At 38.0% G+C, this 14,958-nt stretch overlaps 1 protein-coding gene across 4 annotated transcripts in view; it reads left to right on the forward strand.

The window, feature by feature from the left end:
• Positions 1–14,958, forward strand: part of LOC122404019 (SUN domain-containing ossification factor) — a 158,455-nt gene that overhangs the window by 88,032 nt on the left and 55,465 nt on the right. For all 4 annotated transcript variants that reach the window (XR_006259670.1, XM_043407869.1, XM_043407868.1 and 1 more), the window contains exon 5: positions 7,777–8,393. Coding sequence is in view for 3 of the 4 variants with exons in the window: in XM_043407869.1 (XP_043263804.1) it covers positions 7,777–8,393 (617 nt within the window). In the remaining variant the exon portion in view is untranslated. The remainder of the gene's footprint in view (positions 1–7,776; positions 8,394–14,958) is intronic.

Below are 14,958 nucleotides of genomic sequence, written 5' to 3' on the forward strand. Positions count from 1 at the left end.
TCATTTTTCCCCGTGGTTTCCATCGAGCAATGATAGCTCATTCAAAAATAAGCATGAAACGATCAAACTGGTACTTAAAAATGGGTTTATTAGAAAAAAGTATCATTGGCAGAGAGTGGGTTAATAGATTTGGCGTGGAATGGCCCTTACATGTCTACGTTAGATACTAAAGCCGCAGCAAACATTCATATTTATCAAAGAAAGAGAACGAGAAGGAAAGATCTGCTTGATCGAAGGGCGAGAAGAAGTAATAGTAAGCCAATATACAATCTTCTGCTCCGATCCATTCACAATAGTCAAAGGTAAGCGATTTGAAAACTAACATTTCACATTAATTTCAGTGTAAGAGATGTTAAACAATAATCGTGGTTGACAAAAAAAATAAAAACGCAAAAAACACTTCAAGACTATATTTATACATATTTCAGGTTAAAATATTTGTAAAATGCTATCAGAACATTTATAAATAAATATAAAGCATTGTTATATAGTTAGAATTTGAAAAAAAAAATAATGAAGAAAAAAAAATACTAAGTCCAGAAGAGAGACTCGAACCTACGGTAAAAAAACTTCCAGCGGTTCACCAGTCGGACACTCTAACGCTGCGCCATCGACGCCGTTGAAAATACCGTTGATTTTCTAGGATATATTGCGCTCAACGGTTGGCTTTATTTTATTTGTTTCAATTGTTATGTAATTCTGCTTAGTGTAGAAACATTAAACAGTCTACAAAACACTTATATATTCAAGGATGCATAAAAATTCAACGTGTAAGTTACTCTAATACGCAGAAAATGAGGAAAAACTCGGTTTTTATTTTTTTTCACTGCGGCGCACCAAAATGAAAAATCTGAAAAAAATTGAGAGTAATAGTAATAGTAATACCCGTTTACTGTAAAAGTATAAAAGTAGTTCCGGGCCTCCTTCAATACGTAATCGGCATTTTTCGGCATTTTTTGCTGTTTTTTATTTTTCACTACCTGGTTCTTCAATCAAAAAATCTGAAAATCTCCCAAAGTATGTGCCCCGGTACCGGAAATGTCTCTGAATTTTTTTACATTTTTTTACTCAATAGGTCAAGAGAAATAATTCAAAAACATGATTTTCGTTTTCACCCCATTACTACCCCCACGGTCGAGACTTTCAAGTTAAAAATTTGCACACAGGGGTTATTTTTTTTTGCTATCGAATGACCCGTGGCTCGTTCCATTCGGTTTGGGGGCACATTTGACCCCCTTATTCGGCTATACCCTTTAATCTTTTTGGGTCAGATGGACGAAGAACGATATGGCGTAAAGTCAACGAAGAATTGAAATTAAAAAATTTGAGAGCAACAGTGAAACACGGCGGCGGCAGTGTAATGGTGTGGAGTTGCATTTCAACTGCAGGTGTTGGTGAACTAGTTTTTATCGACGGCATTTTAGATAAGATGAAATATTTAGACTTATTGAAACAAAATTTAATCAAAAGTGCTGTTAATATGAACATACGCAATAGTTTTAAGTTTTATCAGGACAACGATCCTAAGCACAAATCGAGAATCGTACAGGAATACTTACTATATACCTGTCCTAAAGTGTTACACCCTCCGCCTCAATCGCCAGATTTAAATCCTATTGAGAATTTATGGGATCAATTGGATCGTAAAATTCGAACAACACCCATAAAAACAATAAAAGAATTAAACGAACGTTTATTACAAGAATGGAAATGTATAACACAGGAATATTTAAATAAAATTATATCCAATATGCCCAAACGATTACAGGAAGTAATAAGACAAAAGGGTCAACCTACGAAATATTAATACTGTTCAAAAAATATGTATATTTTATATAAAATTTATGTAAGTTATTCACTGTCCGAATATTTTTGCGATGTTAAATTTCGACATTCTTGACTTTATCACTTATTTTGCAAAAAACTATGTGTGTGAAATAAATAAAGTTTATGTTTCTACTAACTACGATAAGTGTTTTAATATATTACGAAAAAAACAATTCAATAACACTATTGTAAACAAATATATAGAGCAATAATCTCGCACACAGCATGGTGTCCGAATATTAATGCGAGTCACTGTAACTAGTTCTTCGAAGGTCTTTGTGCTTGGCTTGTCTGGCGCGCATAAATCTCGTACGAGTTTATATGTATCAGTACTTATTTTTGTTAATAAAACTGCGGCCCGTTTTTCTGTTTTCATATCATTCGCTACAAAATACAATTCTAATCTCTCCGTGTATGTTTCCTAATCATCTTTTCCTAATTGGAATTCTAGCTTCAAATTGTTATTGCCATTATGTAAATCACTTTTGATTTCCCATTGTTATCGTTTACTTCGTCTCGCGATTTCTTATTGCCGGCTTCCTTGTTTACGTCGCGAACATGAATGCGTAAAATTCTACGTAATTCATTTATTCCGCACTTTTCGTCGTATTTCAATCCTAACGTAGCTAGGATTTTAATTATTTGTGGCTTATTTAATAAATATATCCACGACGTCTTTGTATAATCGATTTTTTCATTTATTTCAGACATCCGTTAAACATTCTGATATTTATGTTACTTACTTTATCAGCTATTTATATCTTACTATTGTCCAAAGTACTAAATTTTTTTGCTGTATCCTGTGATCTTCTATTTGCAGTACAGCCTTTCTTCTACGTAGCGGACACTTTCTCTCGTTTACCGTGCTTCCGCATACCGTGGATACTCTTGTGGCGTGTGTTATTCCAATTTTCCGCGAAAACTTGTTCGTTTACCCTCGTCGTCAAAATTGTAATGTCTTCGGAAAAGGTGGCACGGAATAACTAACTCACTGTCACTATACAGGGTGTTCGGCCACCTCTAGCAAAAATTTTAATGAGCGATAGTAGAGGCCAAAATAAGACGAAAATCAAGAATACTAATTTGTTGATGGAAGCTTCGTTAAAAAGTTATTAACAATTAAATTAAAAAATTTCAAATCGTTCTGGAAAAATTATTTTCGGTTGCGGGGGTCAACTACAATCATTTTTGGTGAGTACACATACCTCCGAAATCCTATCTACTTTCGAGAAAAAAAATCGAGTAGGTGCTGAAATTTTTCGGCGAAAAAAAATTTTTCAAATCGTTTTAAAAAAATTATTTTCGGTTGCGGGGATCAATTACAATCATTTTTTATCATTACACATACCTCCGAAATCGTACGCACTTTCGAGAAAAAAATTCCTTACTGAAAATCCAATTAGGTGCCTTTTTTCAACGGAGAAAAAAAATTGCAAATCGTTGTGGAAAAATTATTTTCGGTTGCGGGGGTCAATTACAATCAGTTTTTGTCATTAGACATACCCACGAAATCCTGCCCACTTTCGAGAAAAAAAATAAAGAAGGTGTGAAATTATTCGAGAAAATTAAAAAATTGCAAATCGTTGTGGAAAAATTATTTTCGGTTGTAGGGTTCAATTACAGTCATTTTTGGTGAATAGACATACCCCCGAAATATTGCGCATTTTCGAGAAAAAAATTCAGTAAGCGCGGCACTTTAAACGTTAATAACTTTTTAACGAAGCTTCCACCAACAAATTAGTATTCTTGATTTTTGTCTTATTTTGGCCTCTACTATCGCTCATTAAAATTGTTGCTATAGGTGGCCGAACACCCTGTATAAGCGTGGACTCGTATACCAATTATCAGTGATTAATGTATGGCTCTTTCATAGATGTGGTTGAAGAAGCGTCATTACAACACTTCCAGAAATCCCAATAGCTATGTTATTTTGATTAATATCTGTTCTTTTCCCGACATAAATTATGAAGTCCAATATGTAATTGGTTTTACAGCCACATAGGAGAAATGTTTTGATGCCGAATCTACTTCTCTTGGAAAGTATAAACTGTTCAAAATAGCATTTCCCTTTGTATAGTAAAAGACTTTCGTCAATGCACAGATTTTTGTATGGAGAAAATGATTGTGAAAATGATATCCTCAGTTTATCTACTGCTGATCGTATTTTTGCGCGGAAGCCTCGGTGGACTTTGAAACCGGCTTACCGCGTCTTATGGCATCCGCCGAGATTCCACGGTACGTGTTGTCCGCTCGGGGATGTGACAACAAGGGAACAGGAGCAGGAGTAAGAGAGGGACGCGACGATGCTACCGTGTCCTTATGAACCGTCGCCGCCGGGCGTTGCATAGCCTGCCGCCTAATAGGTTAAGGGCCGGAGGAGAGGGTTGCGGACTCCAGCCACTTTTTCTCCAGCGCTCTCTTCCTTTGGGCCTTCTTCTTTTGCAACCTGGTCAGGCCGGTCGCCCCCACTTGATGCTGGGGTGGCCCCCTAACCACCGTCACCTGTAACTTTTCACTGGGCGCAGGTGCTCAACCCATTTCCGCCGTGAGGAAGTGACGGCTTGGCGTCCGAGAGAGGAGAGCAACTCCTCCCTAATCGCCCGGAACCGCACTTTCTTCACAGTTTCTTTACCAGGGCTTCAACATTCCATGCAGAGGGAGAGGAGTCTGTTCTCTCTTACTTCTCCCCTGGACCGTCCCCGCCGCCCTTCCTAACCGTTTTGTTTGCCGGTATAAAGGCAGAATTAGGGGCGAGGTCAGTGGCATGCTCGGCAGGGTGAATGGAGGCACGTTTTTCCTTGGGTGTAGAGGGGATGGTGGTAGAGGTGATTTTTTGCTCTTGACCTCTGGCTCTTTCCAGCTCCTGTTGCACTTTCTCCAGCTCGTCCTTTAACTGCTGGACCTCTGCGGCCATCTTCTTATTCTGTGACAGGAGCTCCGTCACGGCCACTCTAATGTACTCTGCTGCAAATATTAAGTCCCTCACACAGGTACCTTTTAGATTCTCGGCCCTCTCCGCCATACTCTTCACCCTCTTGGCTTCGTCGAAGACTTTGACCGAGAGAGTGGCAGTGTACTTTTTTTTAATTCCTTGGCGAACGTCGTCGCCAAGAACGTATCTCCTCTTTTTCGTCATCTTTTCTATTTTCATCTCCGCTGCCTCCCTTCCTACACATCTGGTTTGTATGTTCCTTATTCAATGCCATAGTATGTGTATATATTTTCCTTCGGTTCGGTCATTATGAGACCCCCATCGCGGTGTAAAGAAAGTCCTACTTACGGGTGCCGAAGCTTAGAAGCAGCTTGTCGGGTGGTTAGCCCTATCGACACCAAAATGATTCTACAGAAAAATGTTACGGGATAGACCCGCGCCATAATTGATGTTAAAGGTTTTATGTCACCCCTATCGAGTGAGCGACGCCGGATCCGAGCCGACGCCAAACTCAAACCTCAGGTTAGACGGTGCGCCGATTTACCCTACAACGCTTTGGGTATGAGGAAATATTGACCGGATAATCCTCCGTCAGTCAGTTGATGAGTGAGCTGTTCTTCCACATTAAACATGCGGTTTCGCGGGATCACTGAAGTTTGCCCATATTACTCCCACAGAAGTCAGATATCAACATCACTCACCAACCCCAGAGATTACCTTGACCTGTTGAGTATTGCTCCGAACATACACAACAATCATCGGGGTCGTTACACGGATACTACAGTTTCTTAAAATTTAAGTCTGTTTTGTAAAAAAAATGCAAAACCGCATTATTTTTTCAACTACCCCCTATCTATATTTCTTTTTAATGTTAAAATATAGCCCTTCGGAAAAAAACTGGAAAAAAATAAACACATTTAGGGCAAAGTCACTAAACTACAGCATTACCAATATTAATTTTTATTGTAAATTAAAGAATCTGTATACTTTGAGGATAAATAGTAAATAAAGCTTAAATATGCAACATCGATGCTATATTGATTAAATTCCATTGATATTCATTTTTATCATCTGTCCACTTACTTTTGTCATAATCAAGAGTGCGATTTTGTTTTCTTCGTATTCCGTATTTTTGTCATAATTGTTTACTAAAGGTTTTGAAAGATCTATGTTTATACAGGGTGTCTTGTTTAAGTGAGTACAGCACGATATCTCGAAAGGAGTTGTAGTTATTAAAAAAATGTTCTTATAAAAGTTGTTTGGTGGAACGGGCTACATTATGTGGTACTAATTGTTTTTGTGTGGGTGGTGTAATGGAGGAAATCTGAAGGTCAATCTAATTTTCTTAAATGGAATGCTATATTTTTTTCTTCAGAAAGTAATAGTAGGTATTCAGACAAATCCAAAGAGGTGCTATACGATATTATTCTGAGTTTGATAAAGGAAAATCGTTATCCCATGTTTACGTTCTGCATCGGTCGGCGGCCGACAGCCAACAGCCGCTACTGAGCAGCGTTGGTTGCGTTCCTATTGTTGTACCCCTCAGGGTTTAACGTACTGCGTGGAAGGTTGCAGACTCGGGAGCGGTTGAAGAATTAGTATTCACCGGACTTCGAGCGGGCGGCAGGAATAAACTTCACTCGTACAGACAGTATGTGTTGTTTATTCGTAACTCTAATTGTCAATTTTCTTTGGTTTGACTTTACAACCCCACCCGAATCGATCATCGGCCTAATTCCCAACCGAGAATGTTGCGCTTTCGGCCGTGATTGGCACATATTGTCGATCGCGAATTATTTAATCGTAATTTCTTAGTCAGCATCCCAAATGGGAAAGTCGTGCTTCCGAGCTGCGGTTAGCATATATTGTTGATCCGCGGATTCCTTTCGTTGAGCAGTAGGCAATGACCCTTAGTCAAGTTATCACTAGGCTATCGCAAGTGCCATTCAAGGCACAACAGTATCAAGTTACTGCAGTTATGATATTATAAATAGAGATTGAAGATTATTGCTAAACTGATTTGTCGATCATTAAAGAATTAATTAAAGAATCAAATGGAAAATAATTTCATACGGTCAAATTTGACGCTACACAGCAGCGGCTGTTGGCTGTCGGTCGCTGACCGATGCAGTACGTAAACATGAGATAAAGATTTTCCTTTATCAAACTCAGAATACTGTCGTATAGCACCTCTTTGGATTTGATACAGTGCCTACTGTTACGTTCTGAAGAAAAAAAATATAGCATTCTATTTACGAAAATTAAATTGATCTTCATATCTCCTCCACCAATCTGTCCACAAAAAAACAATTACTACTACATGATGTAGCCCGTCCAAGCAAACAACTTTTGTACGAATATTTTTTTAATGACTACCTACTGCACTCACTTAAACAAGACACCGTGTATACAGGGTGTTCGGCCACTCCTGGGAAAAATTTTAATGGCAGATTGTAGAGGCCAAAATAAGACGGAAATCAAGAATATCAATTTTTCGTTTGAGGTTTCGTTAAAAAGTTATTAACAATTAAATTAAAAAATTTCAAATCGTTCTGGAAAAATTATTATTGGTTGCTGAAGTCAATTACAATCATTTTTGGTGAATAGACATACCCCCGAAATCCTGCGCATTTTCATGAACAAAATTCAGTACGGGCGGAACTTTAAACGTTAATAACTTTTTAACGAAGCCTCCATCAACAAATTGGTATTCTTGATTTTCGTCTTATTTTGGCCTCTAGAATCTCCCATTAAAATTTTTTCCAGATGTGGCCGAACACCCTGTATACAACAGTTTTGTGTTATTTAGACCTGTAGAATATACTGACAAAGTTTGGTCATTAAAACCTTCTGTATAAACAAAAAAGAATAAATAGTATGACGAACAGAAACACTGGCAATGTTTACATTTGAGTATTTGTCTTGATAATACGGCATTTTTATTAAATATGTACAAAGAAACAGTTTTTGCGTTAGAAGATTGTCATGTCTACATCCACATTGTTACTTTCTTGCAGAATTTCTGAAACTGAGGATGCAACAGTTTTGACTTTGGTGAATACGGCTGCAGCAGAATTACAAAGTTTAGTAGAACCAAAATTCAATTCAGAATACTCGAATGTAAAATTATTTACAAAGAATTCATCGTTATTAACAAAACCCACACATATCGGACAGAAAACGGAGAAAGGAGATCAAGAAATTTCACCTAGCACACAAACTCCATCAACATCAATTATTGACGAAATTGGTCTAGAATCTAACAAAACGAATATTTCGGACGAAGAACTATTACTATTATCAGATGCAGTTGACGACGAAAAATCCGAAGTAGTAGTAGTGAGGGCTGAAAAAGGTTCTATTATTACTGATGGATTTGAGTTCGAGCTCGAAGACGAGATTGTTAAAGTTCTTCCTGATGAAATAGCAAAAGTGGATGAAGTAGTTACAACGGCTCCAGTTCTGAGCGATAGTGAAGCCAGTACTCGATTAATGGGACATACTATGGACGAAACTGCTACAGTTGTTCTTGGTGAAGATGTTGTGTCGGTAGTACCTCCGGATCCACACGAGGATATACCATCTTTTAACGAGTGGACTCAAAAAAGACTAGAAGAAGCTGAGAAGAAGAAAAGTGAGTATTTTCATATTCACTGATGCATTATTAAGGAGGGATTCTCGTGTAACTGCTCTAAAAGTATCTCATATTTATGAATTTTCTTTTTAAACTATTGTCAATATTTATTGTACTTTTTAAAGAAAATAAGGAGATACTTTGAAATTATACAATACATCTTTTTTATGTAGATTTTTTTTATTATTTATTAACTAATGTAGCATCTTACTAATTTCTGAGGATGTCACCCCTGTTGGCGTATCGTGTAGCATCTGCCACAGTCATCTGATTGTAAAATGAAAAGTATAAGAAGGATTCGGGAAAAGATCAAAATAATTTATTGGCATAAGTTCTGGGAACATAAGGAATATATTTTCGTTAGGTACCTTTTATTTTAGTACATGCAGATCACAATCATGTTTTATTAACTCCGGACGGTTAGCAACAAAATAATTGACACACCATGCGGATACAAAATTCTAATAGCCAGGCGCTCGGTTTATTTAAATCGTACATTCTTGAGACAAGACTTTACGATCGGACATCCAATTTATTTCAAACGTACATTCTCAATTGGTGAGTGACCCTATCTTACGTAGTCTCCTCTGGCATATGCAGCGTGAATAAACCAGTGATTCTCGCGATTCGTTATTTATTGAGGTTCGTTGTTAGCCGCAAGCGGTCGCCTAACATGCGCGCGAGTGCTAATTCCCGATTTCGCGAAACATCGAGAAGCTTCGACAACTGCCAAGGAGATTATCGATCGGTTGCGATTCCTGCTTCTGTTCAATGAGTAAGGTTCCGAGAATCTTCAATTGCTAGTGGGCAATAAAAATATTGATCGGTCGCGATTATAGTTTTCAGCTTGACAACCGATTTTGCAAAAGGGTATAGCCGAATAAGGAGGTTAAGTGTGCCCTCAAACCAACTTGAACCTGCAATGGGTCATTCGATAGCTTATCGAAAGAAAACCCTTTATGCCAATTTTTAACTCGGAATCTCGACGATGAGGGTAGTAATGGAGTGATAAAGAAAATCATATTTTTGCTCAATGTCTTTTGTCCTATTGAATAAAAAACTGCAAAAATGCTGAAAAGTGTCAATTATGCATTGAAGCAGTTACAGAACTACTTTTATATTTTTACAGTAAACAGGTATTGTTATTACTATAATTCTGCATTTTTTCAGAGTTTTCATTTTGTTGCGCTGTAGTGAGAAAAAATAAAAACCGATTTTTTCCTCATTTTCTACGTATTATAGTAACTTACATGTTGAATGTTTATGCATTCTTTAATATATGAGTGTTTTGTGGACTGTTCAATATTTCTACACTAAGCAGAATTACATAAGAATTGAACAAAATAAAATAAAGGCAACCGTTAAGCGCAATATATTTTAAAGAATCGACAATATTTTCAACGGTGCCTTTGCCCCAGCAGTAAAGTGTCGGACTGTGGAACCGCTGGAAGTTTTTTGACCGTAGATTCGAGTGTCTCTTTTGGGCTTAATTTTTCTTTTATTCATTAATTTTTTTTTAAAGTGCTAAGTATATAACAATGATCAATACTTACTTATAAATGTTCTAAAGTATTCACAAACTATTTTAATCTTTAATATGTATAAAAATAATTCTGGAGCGATTTTTATGTTTGCTTTTTTTTGTTACATCCCTTTTGTCAATTACGATTGTTGTTTAATATCTCTTGCACCGAAATTAATATGAAAGATTATAATAATTTACAACTCTCTTGCCTTTGATAATTGAGGATTGATTCGAGCAGTAAATTGTATATTGGCTTACTATTATTTCTCCCTTCCTTTAGATAAAGCTGTTCCCTACCTCTCTCCCTCTTTCCCTGAAAAATATGAATGTCTGCTACTATTTCAATATCTAACGTTAAAATCGGGTCATTCTACGCTAAACCTATTAATTCACTCTGTCAATGATTCTTTTTTGTAATAAACCCATTCTTATGTATCAATTTGATTATTCATTGCTTACTTTTGAATGAAGTATAATTGCACAATGGTAACTACGAGAACAAATTATTAATTGTCTTCCCTGCTCTATGAAGGAGATGAAGGTTGGTGGGCCGAAAGCCCAGGACGTTTACAGTGTCGTTTTACAGTCATCATTCGTTTCTTAAAAACAGTGTATAGGCATTCGTAACATAAACTCAAGTCCTGAAAATTTCCAAAAGCGGGTTTAAAGGATAGATAATCAAAGTTTTACAAGCAAAATGTAATTTCATGAAAAGTGAAATAAAGAAACACATGTGACTTGCTAAATAGTGACTACCGAATTATGATAAGGCTCGATGACAATATCTCGTTCTAATGTTCCTAAAATCTCACATCGACACAGTCTACACAGGGTGTTCGACCACCCCTGGAAAAAATTTTAATGAGAGATTCTAGAAGCCAAAATAAGACGAAAATCAGGAATACTAATTTGTTGATTGAGGCTTTGTTAGAAAGTTATTAACGTTTAAAGTTCCGCCTGTAGAATGGTAATCCGCGAACAGCTGCATACCCACTGAAGGTTGTGGCAAGCCAGCGCTAGTGGTTCTTATGCAGCATGAAAAATTCTATTTACAGCCTTAGATTTCTGTGTTTACTCATGAGAACATGAACACCTTACGTTGAATGTGATTTATTCTGTCTTATGAAAATCTAGAAGGGCATATCAAAAGTCGGCCGATGAGATTTTTACACAGAAAGGGTGAATGCCACTTCTAATACACAATGTTGTGCACAAAAGAGTCACCCATATGCGAGCATACATACCCCACGATTGTCCACTGTGTCTGCGAGTGTCCACAAATAATCCTTTCAGGCACTGGCCACTATGCAATTAAATAAACACGCACCACAATTATGTTATTCATGAGTGTTCATGTGTACGTGCACCTCGATTGTCCCCAGTTACTTACGAATAGAATTGTTATTAATTTTTTAAATATACTTAAATTTCAAAATGCAACAAGGAATCTGAGGATAAACGAAATTTTCGCAATGATTTTCGTTCACGTTGAATAATGTAACCATACCTTTTTTTTACGTGGAGAGATTCTTATGGACACCCGGGGGCCCACCCGAAGGGAGGGCCGCCGGGTAGTGCCGAATTCTTATCGACTAAAACCCCACGGTGACCATCCTCAGGCACCTGGTGGGGGATCGGGAACTCTAGTGTGCCATCACAGAGTCCCCCGTCGCGCCGTGCCTTTTTAGGGCCCTCCCGGTGGGAGGCACTCCTTCCACTCAACTGCAGATGCTTGGTCACCAGTGCCCGCGGCCCCGTGACATGGGACTAAGCTGCCAGCCGCGGGGTCTCGTTGGCCGCAGGACTCACCCGTAGCCAACTGGCCAACCTGCGGCCTTAGGTATAATCCGCAGCAAATAGCCCATGCCCCAGCCCATTCACACACACATTCATGCTGGTATTTGATCCGCGGGAACTTTCGCTCCGATCTCTGGGATGCCATGCGAGGATGCGGCCACCAGCCTTCTCAGGTTGATGATCCCTTCCCCGCATCCCATCCCAGTGGCTGACCCTATCCGTAACCTGGGGACGAGCCACGTAGGGGTTCACCTCCCCTATCGCCTGGACAACAAAACGGGTGCGTGGAGGGGTTTACGTCCCCTACCGCCTGGATAACCAAACGAGTGCGTGGGGTTCCCCTCCCCTGCCACCTGGACAACCAAACGGCTACATGGAATGTGACGATACTAGCAGATGACTGTCCCATCGATCGACGTGGTTCGGAGACACAAATGTCGACCAGCCTCTCGATTCTTATTTCACTCGCCTCGCGTATGTCTCTCTCTCACACATACATACGCACTCTGCACTCAATGGAGACAGAAAATGCCAGCTAGTCAGTCGTAAAAAAGACTCAGTCACAACAATTCACGCCATACATTTTAGACATGTTTCATTCAGTTATGTATTAAGTACCAGGTCTGTAAATATGAAACCGGAATTTCCCCATACGTGGCGCAAGCTGTTAATGTTGTTACCTTCAGACCGTTTCATTGACGCCATTCTTTTGTTTTGACATGTAATAAGGATTTGCAACTCACAACAATGCAAGTTTCATACAATAGCATAGTTTTTAATAGCGTTGAACATGTCGAATTTTGTGCCTGGAAACTACGATTTGCGGACAGCATTGATTTTCTGTTATCATTTGAAGAAAACCGCTGCAGAATCGCATCGAATGCTTGTCGAAGCTTACAGTGTGCATGCTCTTGGCAAATCACAGTGCTTTGCGTGGTTTAAAAAATTAAAAAATGGCGATTTTTACGTGAGAAACGAAGAACGTGGAAGACCACCGAAAAAGTTTGAAGACAGCGAGTTGCAATCATTGTTGGATGAGGATGATGCTCAAACGCAACAACAACTCGCGAATCAATTAAACGTGACGCGAGAAGCCGTCTCCATACGTTTGAAAGCCATGGGAAAGATCCAGAAGATGGGAAAATGGGTTCCACATGAACTGAATGAAAGACAACAGGAAAACCGAAAAACCACTAGCGAAATGCTACTCGCCAGGTACAAAAGAAAGTCATTTCTCCATCGAATTGTGACTGGCGATGAAAAGTGGATATATTTCGAGAATCCTAAGCGTAAAAGATCATGGGTAACTCCAGGCGAACCATGGGCATCGACTGCAATGCTAAATCGCTATGGGCGCAAGACAATGCTCTGTGTTTGGTGGGATCAGAAAGGTGTGTTCTATTATGAGTTGCTAAAACCTGGCGAAACCGTTGATACCAAACGCTACCAACAACAAATGATCGATTTGAATCAAGCTTTGCGTGAAAATCGACCAGAATATCAAAAAAGGCAACACAAAATGATTTTACTTCATGATGATGCCCCATCACATACTGCAAAACTGGTGAAAGAAACGATTGAGGCGTTTAGTTGGGAAATACTTTCGCACGCGGCTTACTCACCAGACTTGGCTCCATCTGATTATTACTTATTTGCATCGATGGGACACGCACTAGCCAAGCAGCACTTCACATCTTACGAAAATGTACGACAATGACTCGATGACTGGATTGCCTCAAAAGAGGAACAGTTTTTTTGGCGTGGCATCCACAAATTGTCAGAGAGATGGGGAAAATGTATTGCTAGCGATGGGCAATACTTTGAATAAAGTATTTTTTACCATTTTTATACAATAAACGTGTATTTTCTGTACAAAAATTCCGGTTTCATATTTACATACCTGGTAACATTTAAGAAATATAGTGATATAGAAAATTAGGGAATACTTGTTAAAGCAAACTCTCCTAAAAATAAATAAAGAACAATTAAACTATTTCGTATTTGTACAAGGATATAAATATCATAGACAGTCAGTTTCGTGTTGGATTTGTGGTATGGAACACATACAGTGGGGGACAAAAGTATTCATACACTTGGAATATAGAAATAAAAGCAACAATATTTTCTATATTATTAATTATATTCAAACATATGTTGCTGTATATCATACATAACACTTATAACAACAAATGAGTAAAAAATAAAGGCAATAACATCATTTAGTAACTTAATATGGATTGAAATTCACACGATGGTCAGAAATCGCTGGGACAAAAGTATTCATACATTTAATTTTTTAAATTAATATTTTGTAGGATAGCCCTTCTGGCGAATTACTTCTTGTAATCTATTAGGCATTGACAACACTAAACTTTTTACGCAGTCTGGTTCTATATTATACCATTCTTTTTTTAATATTTCTTTTAGGTGTTCTTTACTTGTGATATCGTGTTTTCGTATATTTTTTTCAAGTTTCGCCCATACGTGCTCGATGGGATTTAAATCAGGCGATTGTGGTGGAGTTATTAACATGTGGGGAGTATTATATAACAACCACTGACGCACTATATACGCTGTATGTTTCGGGTCGCAGTCTTGCTGAAAGTAAAATGTTCTGCCAATACCTAATTTATCTGCACTTTCTTGTAAATTTTCTTTCAAAATGTTTAAATATAAATGTTTATCCATTATCCTATCTATTATCACTAATTTACCGACCCCAGAAGCAGCAATACATCCCCACAACATCACACTTCCACCTCCGTATTTCGTCGTCGGTTGCATATTTTTGGGATCCAATTCCGTATTAGTTCTCCGCCACACTTTTTTATTATCATCCGACTCAAAAATATTAAATTTTATATTTTTCCAGAAGTCGTCACTAGCGTTTATATATTCTTTTGCAAATTCTAATCTCTTTTTTTTATTTACTTTACTAATAAGGGGTTTCCTCCTCGCAACTCTGCTGTTGTATTTTGCCCGATGCAGCACTCTTCAAACAGTTTTCGGATGTACGTACTTCCTTGTGCATATATTGCTGAAGGTTTGATGCAATTTCCGATGCACTGGTATTTGGATTTTGTTTAATAATTCGAACAATTTTACGCTCTTCCCTAGTACTTAGTTTTCGGGGTCTACCAGTTCTTTCTTTATTCCGTAATGTTCCTTCTTTCTTATATTTATTTACTATACTTTGTACGGTGGATCGACTTCTTTTCAATATTTCTGATATATGTTTATATG

Source organism: Colletes gigas, unplaced genomic scaffold (assembly GCF_013123115.1).
Source record: "Colletes gigas isolate AHSC1104 unplaced genomic scaffold, ASM1312311v1 Colletes_gigas_Sc00093, whole genome shotgun sequence".
NCBI classification, from domain to species: domain Eukaryota; kingdom Metazoa; phylum Arthropoda; class Insecta; order Hymenoptera; family Colletidae; genus Colletes; species Colletes gigas.